Raw genomic sequence first — 14,789 nt, 5'->3', positions numbered from 1 at the left:
TTCCCCAGTAGATGCCTGATCTATGGGCAAAGTATTGGTTTGATAGTCAAAACAGTTGCAATAAACCTATTCAGAAACTGCTCACAAACATGCACACAATGGGAGCAGAGGTACACATAGTAGATACTCAAATATAAGGAGGGGGCTATACACAATAAATAAAATCCATGCACACAAATACATAATAAGTACACTGTAGGCTCACAAGTGGGCACAGAGTAGGTACTTCAAATGGTGGGCACTGGTAGGCAATACATATGCTGTTGTTAAAATCCAATAGTTAAAATATATATACTCTCAGGCTTATTTTTGTAGGGGTACATGCCACAAATGAAAGTTGCTCAGTCGTGTCCGACTCGGCCACTCCAGTCCATGGAATTCTCTAAGCCAGAATACTGGAGTGGGTAGCCTTTCCCTTCTCCAGAGGATCTTCCCAACCCAGAGATCAAACCCAAGTCTCCCGCATTGTAGGCGGATTCTTTACCAATTGAGCCAGAAGGGAGGCCCACATGCCACAAATAAGGACACGATAAAAGTGTTCATTAAAATGCTGACTGACAATGACTCTTTGGAGCTAAGGATGGAAGCCCCATCTCTGAGAAGCCTCTACACGCAAACTTGGACAAATAAATATTTCCTTCCTCTCCTTGGGGCCCAGGATTCTAAAAATCCGCAATCCCCGAGAAGGGAGCAGCATCTCGGCTTCCTTTTTTCAAAGCCCCAGAGGTGTCAGAGCCTAGACCTGGGAGCTATGTATGTCTCTCGTAACCTGCGGGCCTGCAGAAGGGTCCCTTGCAATCACGGACTCGAAGCCACCTTCTGTGGCCCACACCGGAAAGACCCGGGAGGAGAGCATGTTGGGGCGGGGCTCGCGCCAGTGTTGAGGTCATCGAGTGGGTGCCAGTTTGGACCCACCACCCACCAACGCCAACTCCTCTTCCGGTCTCCCTCCGTAACGCGCATGCGCAGCACTGGCCTTTAAACGTGCACCGCCGGTCCGTCCGGAAAGAGGGACCGATTTGCTAATTTCAACTTTGTTCCTCCGCCGCTAAGGCGGACTATTTACTCTCAGTCTGGGAAGCAGTTTTAAGTTCCCGCTTCCTGATAGGGGATCCACGCCTGCCGATTCAGCTCAGTCCCCACGGGGTGATGGCTTCCTAGGGCTTGGCCTCTCGCAAGGCATACGAGGCTCGGAGGGACATCCCGCGGAGGGATCCGGTTTGTTGTGGTGAAGGGAGGGGGGGGGAGACGGTGAGAAACCAAGATGGCGGCGGCGGCACTAAAGGCCGCGGCGGTTGGGAGTTAACTGTGGTGGTGAAGGCTGTGGTAGTTGGGAGACAGCGGCAGAGTTTGGAACGAACGGAGCGGGACGAAGAGGCGATAGAGTAGCGTCAGTCTGAGCCTCTCAGAGCGCGGCAGCTACACGTCCCCTGGGCCCTCGGCGGGCGGCGGCCGCCCCGCTTAGGGCCTAGTCTCCGAGCAGTGCCTCGGCTTCGTACAGCGGCGTCCGCCATGAGTCCTTAAGGGCGGTCCGAGCCCTCCAGTCCTAGGGCGCACCATGGAGCCGGGGTCTGACGACTTTCTACCGCCGCCGGAGTGCCCGGTGTTCGAGCCTAGCTGGGCGGAGTTCCGAGACCCTCTTGGCTACATTGCGAAAATCAGGCCCATCGCCGAGAAGTCGGGCATTTGCAAGATCCGCCCACCCGCGGTAAGGCCTTGGGCCGGTGGTCGCCGGAGATGAAGAACTAGGGTAGCGGGCGGAGAGGTCCAGATCAGAGGGCAGCTCGAGGTGTGGGGAGATGGGGTGGCTAGCACCGTTGTGGATGCGGCGCGGGTCGGAGAAATGGTGCTGGGGGCAAGGGGTCTTTCGTGGTGGCCCTAAGTCAGAGACCCACTCCCACTCCATCCTTCAGGATCACTCTTAGTAAGATTCAAGAAACGGATGCCTAGTGGCCCCGGGGAGAGTTCACAGAGAGGTACCCCAAACATCTCTTGGTTACCCCGAACCACCTAGGTCAAGGCTGCTCTAAAGGTCTTTTCTCCCATTTACTGGCATCACTTCTCTTAATGCACGCAGTGTGGTGTAATGAAAAGATCACAGCTCTGAAGGGAGATAGACCTTCAGAACTCCACTCTGCAGTTTACCAGCTGTGTGACCTTGGTCAAGTAATGTAATTTCTCTGAGCCTGTGAAATGGGTTCCATGAATGGTTATTTCGAGAACTGGATTAAACTAGGTAGCGTCTATGTGTAGTAGGCACTAGGTAAGTGGTAATTATTGTGACTGCGAAGGTGTTTGATGTGGTCATTGGTTTGCTTCTATGTGGGTTGACTCATATTTACTCATAGCCTGCCAGGCCAATACATTTATGATAATATTCTGGGCTGGTAGACCAGTCAGGAAATCAGTCTCACAGGGAATGCTGTCTGGCTTCCTTGAGATGGGTTCAGCGAATTGTCCTTTTTTCCTAGTTGAAGGCAATATCTGGGCCTTTCCTGCCCATCACTACCCAGGCTTGAGTCTTGGATCAGTCAGCTTGGGGTGGGGTATGAGTCCTTCTCAGAAGATTTCTACTCTGATCTGTCCCAGGATGTAGGAGGTGCCAGATGATAGGATATTCTTGAACCCTCAGAAACAGAATGGTTGGATGGATGAAGTATGCCTCCTTTGGAACCCTTGATTCCCAGAGGTCAGCGACAAAGGGCGGTGTATCTGTACTCCTAGACCTGGCTTCAGGCCAGGAGAAGTCCCCCAAGCACTAGGATACACTGCCACCCTGCTAGCATCAAAGGGAAATGATGATATATGTTGTTCAGTCACCACTTGGGATTCAAAGGGCAGGAATTGAGTTTGGGTGTTTTTGAGCGGGTGTCTCCTGGCTGAAACCAAATGAGAAACCTCGCTGCCACCTGAGGAGGGCATAACAGGCCTCCTTATTTAACTTGGTGCTTTCTGGTGCTCAGCCATAGATCTAGGCTGGTTTCAAATGGATCCTTTGGGAGGTGTTGGGTAAGCTGATTTCTTCCTTATTGGAGCCTGGCCACATATCTCTGAGGTATCCTTGTCCATGGTGGAAAGGCTAGCAGAAAGGAGAAGCTGGAGTCTTGGGCAGCCTCAGGGAGGCATTCCCTGAAGTGACTTGGCAGGCCTGTGGGAAAGAGGCATATCTGACATAAGGGGTAGTTGAGCCTTGAATTTTGTATCCCATTTTTCTGTCTTGGACTTCTCAGGGCAGACTGGCGTTGTGCACGTGTTGTTACCCTTCCTTGGGAGACCAGGAGTAGGAAATGTGACGTGTGTGTGTCTGTGTGTGTCTGTCTGTGTCTCCTGCAGGGGGCCTTCCTTTGTTACGCTTCTCTTCTCTACCTCAACACTGTACTTCCCTCTAACCCAGGAGATCTGGCTCTTTTTGGTTTTGTTCGGTTTTCCCCTCCTGTAGAGCTGCTCCTAGGCCTCCTTTAGAAGTCCCTCCTAGCGGGACTTCTGGCTGGAATTTAAAGCACTCACCCAAGTGGTGCTTGGGCCCAGAGTTGGAACGTTTGTAGGGGTGGGTGCTTGGAAATTGGAGGTTTGCCTAAGGAAGGGCAGGGGAAGGGTAATTTGGATTCTGAATTGCTAGGCGAGTGGCTGCCACTCTTGGGGAAGATGAGTGCAAGGAGAGTGTTGGTATTCTGGAGTAGACCCAGGGGAGCTTGGAAGGGCCTTGCTTCCTGCATCAGGTGGCCAACCATTTTATCACCATCCTGCCAATACTGACATCCTGAGTATTTGACACATGAGAATATGGGACTGAAGCCAGGATGAGGGAGCTTGTAGGTCCCAGGGAGAGCCAGGCAGGGAGACCACTGAACCTTCCTCAGCTATCTATCTGTTGTATGTACAGCTCCTGCTCTAGGATTTCAGTTCTGCCACTGTCAGGTTGCTTGATGTTGCACTTATTCTTATCTCGAACTTGATTTAGGAGGAAAGAAGGGTGCCTGGAGTTCTGGGTTTGAGCACCTTCCTACCTGGGTTACCTGCGCTGAGGGCAATGCCCTACTGATGGGAGGCAAGGGAGCATGGGGAGCCTGTCTGGACTTGAGCCATATCTTTTTAGTTTGAGTTTTTTTGTTGTTAGTTTTGTTTGTTTTTGCCCCTACTTCACGGAGTCCCATGTGTTTGCTACCTGCTTTGCAGGGGTGGGGGTGGGGATTATGTATGCATGTAAGTATGAGTCCTTTGGTCCCTTTTCTAAAAGTGTGTGTACAGAAGAGGCCAGCAGCTTTTTATGCTCTTTAACTGCCCCTCCCCTTTTCCATGTGAATGCATGTGTGAGTGAATACTGGTATCCTGGTGTAGTGTAAAGAGCCTTGGACCAGTGGTCAGAAGACAGGGGTTCTGGTCTTGGCTCTACCAGTAACTCAGCATGTTATTTTGGAGAAATTACAATTCTTTTCTGGGCCTCATTTCCCCCATTCATTAAATGAAGGCACCGGTCTAGGTTACTCCAGGTTCTTTTCACCATCCCAGCAGGAGCCAGGGTTCTAAGAAGGACTGCTGGGAGGGTGGAGGGAGGAAGGAGCATTGGGGAGGAGGCTCTTTACAGCTGCCTTTTGGGCAGGACACAACAAGCTCCAACTTGGCAGATCAGTCTCCTCTACTTTTGTTATCTTTCCTAACTTCTCTCCTCCTCCCCAAATCCTCCCAATTTTTGCTACCACAGTCAGTGGTGCATTCCAGCGCTTAGAACACCCCTCCCTCCTTCCTACTTCTTCCCCTGCCTCTTCCTGGTACTGGGCAGGTGTTTGAGAGAGGACACATAGGAAGCCTTTCTGACCAGGTGAGTATTGCAAATTCTTGCTCCTTGTCCCTTGCTCTTCCCTGCAGTGTCTATCTCACTGAGAGAACGAACATTAAAGGCCCAAACTTTAAATAGCCCAAATTGGAGCTGAGCTACTCTGCAGATATATTGGGTAGTGAGGTCAGCCTTAGATGTCAAGTATTAATGGTGATTCCTTTGAATAACATTTTCATTTGAAAACCAGTTTAATTTTTCGTATCAGTCTTATGAGGAAACCAGGGCAAGAGTTCATATTGCCACCTTACAGTTAAGGAAACAGATTCAGAAAGGTAAAAATCCCATAACTAGTAAGAAGTAGAGCTAAAATGTGAACCCACGTCTTCTGACTTCAGATCCTGTATGCTTTCCAGTACAGCACATGCCTAAGGGATGTGTGCATAGGGAAAGTTTGAAGTCAGCTGTTTTGGACCTCATTTTTCTATTTCTTAAAGTTGTACCACTGTACTGTTGGAAGGGAATCAGGAGACATTTCCCAGGGTATGTGCATGGGATGTTGAGTATGGACTCGAGGTACTTCTAAAGCTCTGTTGTGAGTTGTGTTTGTATGGGTTGGGTGTTTGCCAGGTTAAAAGGTCTGGGGTGGCTAGAGGTCTGGGAAGCCATGTATGGGGTGCTGAGTTGCTTTTGGTGCCCAGCCTGGTCTTGCACTATGCTGGAATAACCCAACTCCCTTTCCCCTTCTTACCCACTCAGGACTGGCAGCCACCCTTTGCTGTTGAAGTGGACAACTTCAGGTTTACTCCCCGAATCCAGAGGCTGAACGAACTAGAGGTAAGAAGACTAGCAGCTGGTGGTGGGGTTGGGAGAATGGATACCTGAGCTCTGATCCTCTTTCCCTCCTACCTTCTCTGGCTGAGGTACTTTACCTAACTAGGCCTTTATTCTGTCTTGTTAAGTTGCCTGGAGGGCACGGAGAAGCTTTAGAGCTCTGAATATAAACCAGAGCAAGGGCTTTTAGTCTCCCAGATCTGATAGTCCCAAGGCTGGGGATTGTGCTTTTCCCACAAACATTTGGTACTTCTGAAACTCCCCTGTCAACTAACCCACCCTACTTAGGTCAGCAAAAGAGAAATATGAGGCTAACTGAGACCCTTTCTTGCTTGGCCAGCTGAATATGTCCTCATCTATCCAATTCATCTACAGCCCTGTGCTTCCTACCTTCCTTCCATGGTGCTTGGTAAGGTGGAAGGTGAGGTGGATGGGCAGGAACAACAAAAGAACTGGTCTCTGTGGAAGCTGGAATGGTTACAAACTTGGACAGAAGGTCAGGCAAGTAGGCTTTTCCCTCTCCCTTATGTTCTGTACAGGAAATATAGGCCCTTTGCATGGGTAAGGTGAGGTTCTCCATGAAAGACTTGAGAATGCCCCAGAGCAATGAGAGTAGATGCTCTTAAGCCAGTTCCAAGTAAAATCCTGGAGTTTCCCTTGGAAGATGTAGATTAGAAGTATGCTACATACTCCTCTCCCTCACTTTTATGTATCTTCAAGCCTTAATAGATGTCTATGGGTATGGGGCTGACTATTAGGCCCAACCAAATACCCATAACTTAAAAGGTTACTTGTCTTTTAGACTGCAGATCCTCAGCCTTGGCACTATTGACATTTTGGGCCAGGTAATTTATTGTCATGGAGGGCTGTCCTGTGCATTGTAGGATGTCTGTCATCCCTTTAGGATGTCTGTCAGCCCATTAGATACTAGAACATATTACCCTCTCCCAGTTATGGCAACCAAAAAATGTCTCTAGACATTACTTAAATGTCCTCTGGAAGGCAAAATTGCCACTTATTGAGAATCACTCTTCTAGAGTCAGTCTAGGTACTGTTCCGGTCAGGGCAAAAATCATCTTTTGTATGGGATACAAGTTCCTTAGAGAGATGGATCTGACCAGGTCTCTTGGGGTATAGGTAGGGCAAGGTGTAGCCTACCATAGGACAGGGGCAGGTTTTCTAGAGTGAGAGTGCTGGCTAATGAAGGGGCGAGGGGCAGGCATGAGGCCAAGGTTGGAAAGCTAAAGGGTTGAAGTGGAAGGATTAGGGTTCCTGGCCCCTTAGGGATTCTCATAGCAAAGGAGCCATAGGATATTCCTTTCTATGGCTAGACCTTACTTTTCCTCATCTATGAAAGAACTGTCCCTGTATCCCCCTAATGGGATCAGAGCAAAGCAATGAATGGTAAAGACTTAACCTAGTTCTCCCTAAAACTAGGCCCTCTGGCTAGGGTGAGGTGGTTATAGACTTGGGGAGCCCTTCTTGGGTCACAGATTTCAGGAACACATGGCACATGCCTTGTTCCTAGGATCTTTTGCCCACATTGGGTCCTGGGTAGGTCAGGTACCAGTGCTGCTGTGGTACACCATCTCAATTCTTTAGGCCATTTTCTCTTTAGCATGCACTCTCACCCTTTGGCCATCATGGAACAAATTTCATGGTGCATGTGAAGAGGTGAATGTTCTTTTTCGGAGCCTTCATTCTCTGAAACATGCCTAGAGCTTAGATATAATTCTGTAGTTTCCAGAGGGCATTCACTGTTCCTGTCATAAGTCTACTCTTCTGGGGTGAGTGGACTGGGCAGTTGTTTTATTTCCCTCCTAATCAGAAAACAGGGGTCCAGAGAGTAGAACTAATTTACTCAAGACTATATAGCAGATTATTAGCAGAGGAAGAGCAAAAACTTATTTGACACTCAGGTTTCTTGGTACCTGCTGTGTGACTTGAGGAAGCAGAGGCTCTGTAAGAGATGATGATACTCACACAGCCCTGTCAAGGAGACTGAGAAAGAATATATGTAAAGCTTTGGCTGTTGTGACTCAGCCTGCTCTGTTTTGGGACCTTGGGCTTCTCCTGTTGACTGGAAGATGGCAAAGATAACAGAGGTGGGTGAGGTACTACCTAGAGTTGAGGATCCAGTTCACTGGGAGAGGCCTGCTGCTCTGTAGATGAAGTGGGCTGCTCTGTATCCCTTCTCCTGCCCTAAGATTAGGCCAGAAGATGGTCAGGTACAGGGGGAGGCCAGCCTCTCTGAGCCATTTCTTCTCCAGGCCCAGACGAGAGTGAAACTGAACTACTTGGATCAGATTGCCAAATTCTGGGAAATCCAGGGCTCTTCCTTAAAGATTCCCAATGTAGAACGGCGGATCTTGGACCTCTACAGCCTCAGCAAAGTAAGAACAGGTTTTTCTCAAAAAACCTCCCCACCCCACGCCTTAATATCCTTGGTATTCTGGGGGCCACCTTGGTTTGGATATTGGATCTCTAGGCTACAGTGGAAGGGGCACAGCCTGGTAGCACACAAGCTGTCATCAGAACTTCTTGGCATCCCTTGGCTGCAATTTGAGTCTGAGTGGTGGAGGTAGGAGGGGGTAGCCTCCAGTGAAGTAAGGGGATGGAGTTGTCCTCGTTCTTTCTGTACCCACACACAGCAAATCACGTCCCTTCCTGCTTGTCCTTACAGATAGTGGTGGAGGAAGGTGGCTATGAAGCCATCTGCAAGGACCGTCGATGGGCTCGGGTGGCCCAGCGCCTCAACTACCCACCAGGCAAAAACATTGGCTCCCTGCTGCGCTCCCACTATGAACGCATCGTTTACCCCTATGAGATGTACCAGTCTGGAGCCAACCTGGTGGTAAGAATGCCAAGCCAGGGTGGGAGTAGGCTTTCTTCTGCCAGATGCAGATTTCCACACTTGCTCTTAATGGAACTGGTTCAGTGGAGTGGACTGGACATCTGGAGAGGTCCGAAAGAGATGAAGTCTGGTTGTTGGGGAGATGTTTGGAAGGAGGGATGATATAAGCAAAAGCATGAGAATTCTCAGAGTGTGTGCTGGTGTCAGTGGTAAAGACCAGTTAGGCAGGGCCTGTTGGCAGGGGAGCGGGGATGAAACCACAACTTTGGTTGCCATTGGGGGGAGGGTAGAGGGAAGTCCTTGCTATTGGGGGCTGGGGCCCCATGCCCTGACCTTTACCCTTCACCTATCCCCAGCAGTGCAACACACGTCCATTTGATAATGAGGAGAAGGACAAGGAATATAAACCTCACAGTATCCCCCTTCGACAGTCTGTGCAGCCCTCCAAGTTCAACAGCTATGGCCGGCGAGCCAAGAGACTGCAGCCTGATGTGAGTGCTTCCCTACTTTTAACAGAACTTGAGGGGTGAAGAGAGTTCTTTCCCTCTGACCAAGACACTTCCCTGTTCCACTCTCCCTTCTCTTGGTTCTCTGAGTTCTGAAAAGTAGTGTGCCTCTTTCTGGCTTCACTCTTGCTCTTCCTCTACTCTCAACTGAGCTTCTGAGCTGGGTTTTGATCTCTTTGCATAATATCTTCCCTGTGTCTGCGGTTTTTGCCTGCCTTGTTCCTTTCCTGACTCACTCACTCTGCTTATAGGAGAAGAACTCTCTTTCTCCTTACACCTATATTCTAGCCTCAGAAAGAAGCTTATATGTCAGCATTCTTCTGGGCATTGGGGCTACAACAGGAAAGAAGATGGACACTGTCCCTGGGCTCACCAAAGCATGTAATTTACCAGACCATGTTAGTCTCTGCCATTTATTGGTAGTGTCAGATACTTAGATTTCTTTATGTATATCTTTCTCAAGCCCCTTGTAACTGTGAGATAGGAGTTAATATTCTCATTTTACAGTTGGAAAAACTGAGATCCATCTTAATTCCATTCCAGGAGAGGGATGAGGAGGGAGCTCACTTACCCTCAGTCTCCAAAAAGCAATCTAAATTCTTGCCGTGGCCCACCTGTGCTTCAGGCCTGATATGAACTAGTCAGGACTATGATACAGTCCAGGCTGTTCTTTTAGAATGGGGCAACCTGCAATCTTGATTCATTTCCTTCTTTCCTCCTAGCCGGAACCCACAGAAGAAGACATTGAAAAGAATCCTGAGCTAAAGAAGCTGCAGATCTATGGGGCAGGCCCCAAGATGATGGGCCTAGGCCTCATGGCCAAGGATAAGACTCTGCGGAAGAAAGGTGAGGCCTGACAGGCTGGGGAAGTGTGAAGAATGGCCTCACCTGGGGAGAGGAGGCGGGGCCCTAACTGTTCAGACTTGTACTTTAGAGCTATTCTCTCTCCCAGATAAGGAAGGGCCTGAGTGTCCCCCTACTGTAGTGGTGAAGGAGGAGTCAGGCGGGGACATGAAGGTGGAGTCAACCTCACCCAAGACCTTCCTGGAGAGCAAGGAGGAGCTGAGTCACAGCCCAGAACCCTGCACCAAGATGACCATGAGGCTCAGGAGGAACCACAGCAATGCCCAGTTTGTAAGGACCCAGCCCTGACTTCCTAATGCTCTGCTTCTCATCCCTTCAATGAGCATTTCCCCAGCATGGCACTGGACCAGGTTGCATTAAACAGAAAAGTGGGCCTGGTAGGCCCTGTCCTCAGGTAGCTCACTTAATTGGGGAAACAAGGCCAGCTCACATGGAACAAAGAACAGGAAAGGGTGATCAAGTGCTGTTAACATGAAGTGCTGGAAGGGTGCAGAGAAGGAGACTCCCTCTCCATTGTTTCAGGATAAAGGCTAAGCTCCTCATTACCATGCATGATCCAGTCGCAGCAGACCTCTAGCCTCATTCCCCAGCACTGCCCACCTTACTTCTCTGCTATAGCCACACTGAACTGCTTGTAGGTATGTTTGTTTTTTCCCTGAGACGTGCCATGCTTTCTTGCCCCATCCTTTGCACATGCTGTTTCTTCTGCCTGGAAGTTTCCCCCTGTTCTCTGCACCATTGCCAAATCTTAGTTTGCCTTCAGATTTCAGTTAGTTTCAAGTGTTACCTTTTCAGTGAAGTTCTTCCTCAAGGCTGTTCCTCATCTCCAGCTGATTTGTGTGCTTCCTCCTCTAGGTTTCCATAGTACCCTTTTATGGGGAGCTATTGGCAGTTTCTACACTGCCTTTTAATTTTTATGAACTTGTGCTTCTGGACTATTGTATGCCTTTAGAAGGAGGATACCGTGTCTTACTTATCTCTGTACCATAGAGTCTGGCATAGTGTTGAACACCTAAGTGTTCAGTAAATGTTTATTGAATGGATAAAAATGGGGAATTCAGCCCTGAATCATAAAGACTCTGCTCTCACATCTCTACCAGTTAGTTTATTTGGGGAGATTCTTGCTTGCAGTTTAACTCCTGAGCTAGCATGACTAACCTGTACAAGGCTATGAATGATCCAGCCATCAAGCACGGTGGGTTTCTAACAGAGATCTCTGTGGACTAAGATACTGTCTGGAGGAGTATTATGTTTGAAAGGCTGGACGGGGCTTGGGTTGATGAACTGTTGCCTCCCTCCCCTGGCAGATTGAGTCATATGTGTGCCGAATGTGTTCGCGAGGGGATGAGGATGACAAGCTCCTGCTGTGTGATGGCTGTGATGACAACTACCACATCTTCTGCTTGTTGCCTCCTTTGCCTGAGATTCCCAAGGGTGTCTGGCGGTGTCCAAAGTGTGTCATGGCGGTAAGGACTTCCCAGCCCCAATCTGTGTCTGCCTCATAGGCTGTCCTTGCCTTCCTTCATCTGGTCTTATTGAAAGCAGCCTCCTAGCTCAGCCACAGTCTTATGTTTTGGGTCCCTGAGGTTGGGCTAGGTTGGGCAGAGCTTTGGGAGAAAGAAGAGGAGGACATTCAGCCTGTGTTCTCTGGAAGCTCTCAGACCACCTGGGGAGGTGAGATTCATAATTAGATTGTATATGATGACATATAATCAAATGTTAAATTGTGTGTTAGAAATTCAGATGTAGAAGTTCAGAGGAGAGGAAAGTGACTAAGAGTAGTAATCAGGGAAGGTGTCAGCAATTAGATTTGGAGGACAGGAATATGAATAAAAAAATGTCCTTTTGATTTTCAAGTTTTTTATTTTTTATTTCTTTTCGAAAGCTCTATTGTAATAGTCTGGTGTATTTTCTTCTCATCTTTTCATTGTTGCGTATATATAACTATCTTTAACAGGTTTGGGATCATACTGTGTACTTTCATTTGTTACTTTATAATCATTTTTCTGTATTATTCATGAGTATGATTTCTTGTAAAGGGTTCATCATGTGGGTATAATATTTATTAGTTATTTTCTTTCTGTTGTGATAATTAAATTGGTTTACACTGTTGTAGACTTCAGTTACAAGCGTTGGGCAGACTTTCTAGACTGGGGGATGGAGGAGTTCAGGAGTAAGGCTATGTGGGGATAACGTACCTAGTGCAAGAGAGGCAGTGAGGAGAGCACCTGAAGCAGCAGTGAGGGCTAAGAGGCCTGGTAAGTCTGCCAGTTTCATTTCATGAGCCTTTTACCTTGATCCAAATTCTGGGTTGCTCGTCTACATCTTTCCCTGGCTTTCTGGGAGAGTAGATGTTGATAGTCTCTCACCCTGTCAGCTGTGGTCATAGTGTCCAGGTATGCATGTGCACGTGGACACACACACACACTCACACGAGGAAAGAGACTGGGGCAGTGTAACGCCTTGGTAGTGGTGGGGATTCCTTTAGGGAGGAGTTTGAATGCCAACAGTATCATAGACAACAAAGATTGTCAGGTCTACTTAGCTCTCTTCTTTAAGTGGTCTTGGGCCGGTGAACCAGGTTGACATTTAGATTTCAGACATGAGCAGAAGGTGCGTCTGCCTCGGGTACATACAACTCTCATCTAAAACCATGAATATAAGTATAAAATGAGTTAGACATATGTGCTGTTTTATGAGACAGTCTAAAGAGCAGAAAGTGTGGAGTTTGACACTAAGGGTTGGTGCCTTTGTTTCCCATCCTCCGAGCTACTGGAATATTCGGTGTTGTTTTCCCAGGCCTGTAGTTCCAGTCTCGGCATAAAAATTTCTCTAAGCATCCTGTATAAACTCACATTTTGTCTTGAAAGAAAGATAGTGACAGAAGAGAAGGGGGTAGCATATTAAATCAGAGCCCATGGTTTAGATAGTCAAGTCCTGAAGGAAGAGAAGATAAAAGCATGGTAGAAGTGCATGTGAGGAGTGAAGAGACTAACTGCACTGAAGTACTAGGAGAAAAACATAGAGCTATGATGTGAGACCTGCCTCAGGGGCCTTAAGTACAAACCTAGGGCTGTTCTCCCTCCTGATTCCTACCCCATATTCCAGCTCAGCTTTTGGGGATTCTCCACCTCTTTGCCTCTACCTTGGTGACATGTTCTCCTTTGGGTTTCAGGAGTGTAAGCGCCCCCCTGAAGCCTTTGGCTTTGAGCAGGCTACCCGGGAGTACACTCTGCAGAGCTTTGGCGAGATGGCTGACTCCTTTAAAGCCGATTACTTCAACATGCCCGTACACGTAGGTGATGGAGGGCTGGGGTAGTGTCAGGGCTAGGTTCATAGGTGTCTGATGGTCTATAGCTCTCCTGGGTCAATGGGGCCAGGATATGATGAGCCACAGTCATCAGCTACCCCTGTTCCTTTAGATGGTACCCACAGAACTTGTGGAGAAGGAATTCTGGCGGCTGGTGAATAGCATTGAGGAAGATGTAACTGTTGAGTATGGGGCTGACATCCATTCCAAAGAATTTGGTAGCGGGTTCCCCGTCAGTGACAGTAAGCGGCACCTAACCCCTGAGGAGGAGGTGAGTAGATGATTCATGGTTATATTCAGCTGTGTGACTTAGGCAAGTCCTTCAGTATCTGAAAGACCCAGTATCTCTGTAGGAAGGGGACTGTTATCCCTGCCTTATGTGTTGCTATGAGATTTAGATGGGATGATGTGTGTAAAGAGCACAGCCTAGTATCTTGCGTGGCATCTCCAGTCATGAGATTGGCTATTTTTTGTCTGTAGAATGGGAGTAGTATCCATTTCACAAATTTTATAAGAATTAAATGAGAAGGTATTTGAAGTACCTGTCAGAGTACCTGGCTCATTCATAAGAAGTGTTCAGGGACTGGGATTGTAAGTGAAGGAAATAAAGAGGCCCTAGGCCTGTATCACAAGGAGGGTACATTTTGGTCCAGAGCAGGGGCTTTTAACTTGCAGATACTTTTGTGAGTGGGCACATCTATAAATTTTCCTAAAATTGAAGTAAAGTGAAGTGAATCGAAATTTTGTCTATGCATTTGAGGGAGGCAGGGGGAAGAACATCTGTAATATTTTTTAGACGTTTCAGAAAGGTCTGTGACCTCAAAATTAAGGTTCCTTGGAATAAAGAACTCAGCACCTTAGCAAAACTCTCTTTTCCACAAATACCTGACCTATCAGGAGTATGCTACGAGTGGTTGGAACCTGAATGTGATGCCAGTGTTGGAACAGTCTGTACTGTGCCACATCAATGCAGATATCTCTGGCATGAAGGTGCCCTGGCTCTATGTGGGCATGGTCTTCTCGGCCTTTTGTTGGCATATTGAGGATCACTGGAGTTACTCCATTAACTACCTCCACTGGTGAGTGGGGTCCTGGGCAGCCAAGGAAGCATTCAGGGTGGGCTCTTTGAGTGCCCACTCTACGTGTCCCCTTTCTTTTTGGCCAGGGGTGAGCCGAAGACCTGGTATGGGGTACCCTCCCTTGCAGCAGAACATTTGGAAGAGGTGATGAAGAAGCTGACACCTGAGCTCTTTGATAGCCAGCCTGACCTTCTGCACCAACTTGTTACCCTCATGAATCCCAACACCCTCATGTCCCATGGTGTGCCGGTGAGTGCCTAGGAAATGGGCAAAGAATAGGAATGAGTTAGTGATGTCCTGTATGGTGGTGGTGGTGGTCATTGTCTAGAATATACCCCCATGCCTTTCTCATTCTTACTCTCTCTTAATCAGACTGTAGGTTTGATGGAAATAATAGTGCTTAGAGATACAGTGTGATGGTGAGCCACCTCGGCCAGATGTTTCAGGGCAACGCCTTAGGGGTGGATTCCACCAGTAGAAGAGGGAAATGAAGGAAGGACTGGGCAAGACAAGTCTCCTTACTGTTAAGGGCACACATCATTGTCATTCACCTCCTATTGATCATAAC

The 14,789-nt window shown here is 48.2% G+C and overlaps 1 protein-coding gene across 14 annotated transcripts in view; it reads left to right on the top strand.

Moving 5' to 3' along the window:
- The first annotated feature begins 1,243 nt into the window (after positions 1 to 1,243).
- The window catches only part of KDM5C (lysine demethylase 5C), a 31,014-nt gene continuing 17,468 nt past the window's right edge, over positions 1,244 to 14,789 (top strand). For 4 of the 14 annotated variants that reach the window (XM_024987758.2, XM_024987756.2, XM_024987757.2 and 1 more), the window contains exons 1-13: positions 1,244 to 1,708; positions 5,534 to 5,611; positions 5,949 to 6,104; positions 7,879 to 8,001; positions 8,292 to 8,462; positions 8,819 to 8,953; positions 9,691 to 9,814; positions 9,921 to 10,102; positions 11,140 to 11,298; positions 13,008 to 13,127; positions 13,255 to 13,413; positions 14,040 to 14,221; positions 14,308 to 14,470. In XM_024987758.2, coding sequence (XP_024843526.1) covers positions 1,559 to 1,708; positions 5,534 to 5,611; positions 5,949 to 6,104; positions 7,879 to 8,001; positions 8,292 to 8,462; positions 8,819 to 8,953; positions 9,691 to 9,814; positions 9,921 to 10,102; positions 11,140 to 11,298; positions 13,008 to 13,127; positions 13,255 to 13,413; positions 14,040 to 14,221; positions 14,308 to 14,470 — 1,902 coding nt within the window. In that variant the 5' untranslated portion in view covers positions 1,244 to 1,558. Of the gene's footprint in view, positions 1,709 to 5,532; positions 5,612 to 5,948; positions 6,105 to 7,878; positions 8,002 to 8,291; positions 8,463 to 8,818; positions 8,954 to 9,690; positions 9,815 to 9,920; positions 10,103 to 11,139; positions 11,299 to 13,007; positions 13,128 to 13,254; positions 13,414 to 14,039; positions 14,222 to 14,307; positions 14,471 to 14,789 lie in introns of those variants that run through there. The other 10 variants (XM_024987760.2, XM_024987759.2, XM_005228201.5 and 7 more) reach the window with 7 other exon arrangements.

Source organism: Bos taurus, chromosome X (assembly GCF_002263795.3).
Source record: "Bos taurus isolate L1 Dominette 01449 registration number 42190680 breed Hereford chromosome X, ARS-UCD2.0, whole genome shotgun sequence".
NCBI lineage: Eukaryota > Metazoa > Chordata > Mammalia > Artiodactyla > Bovidae > Bos > Bos taurus.
Note: the sequence above shows the minus strand (reverse complement) of the source record. Positions and strands in the feature narration are given on the sequence as shown.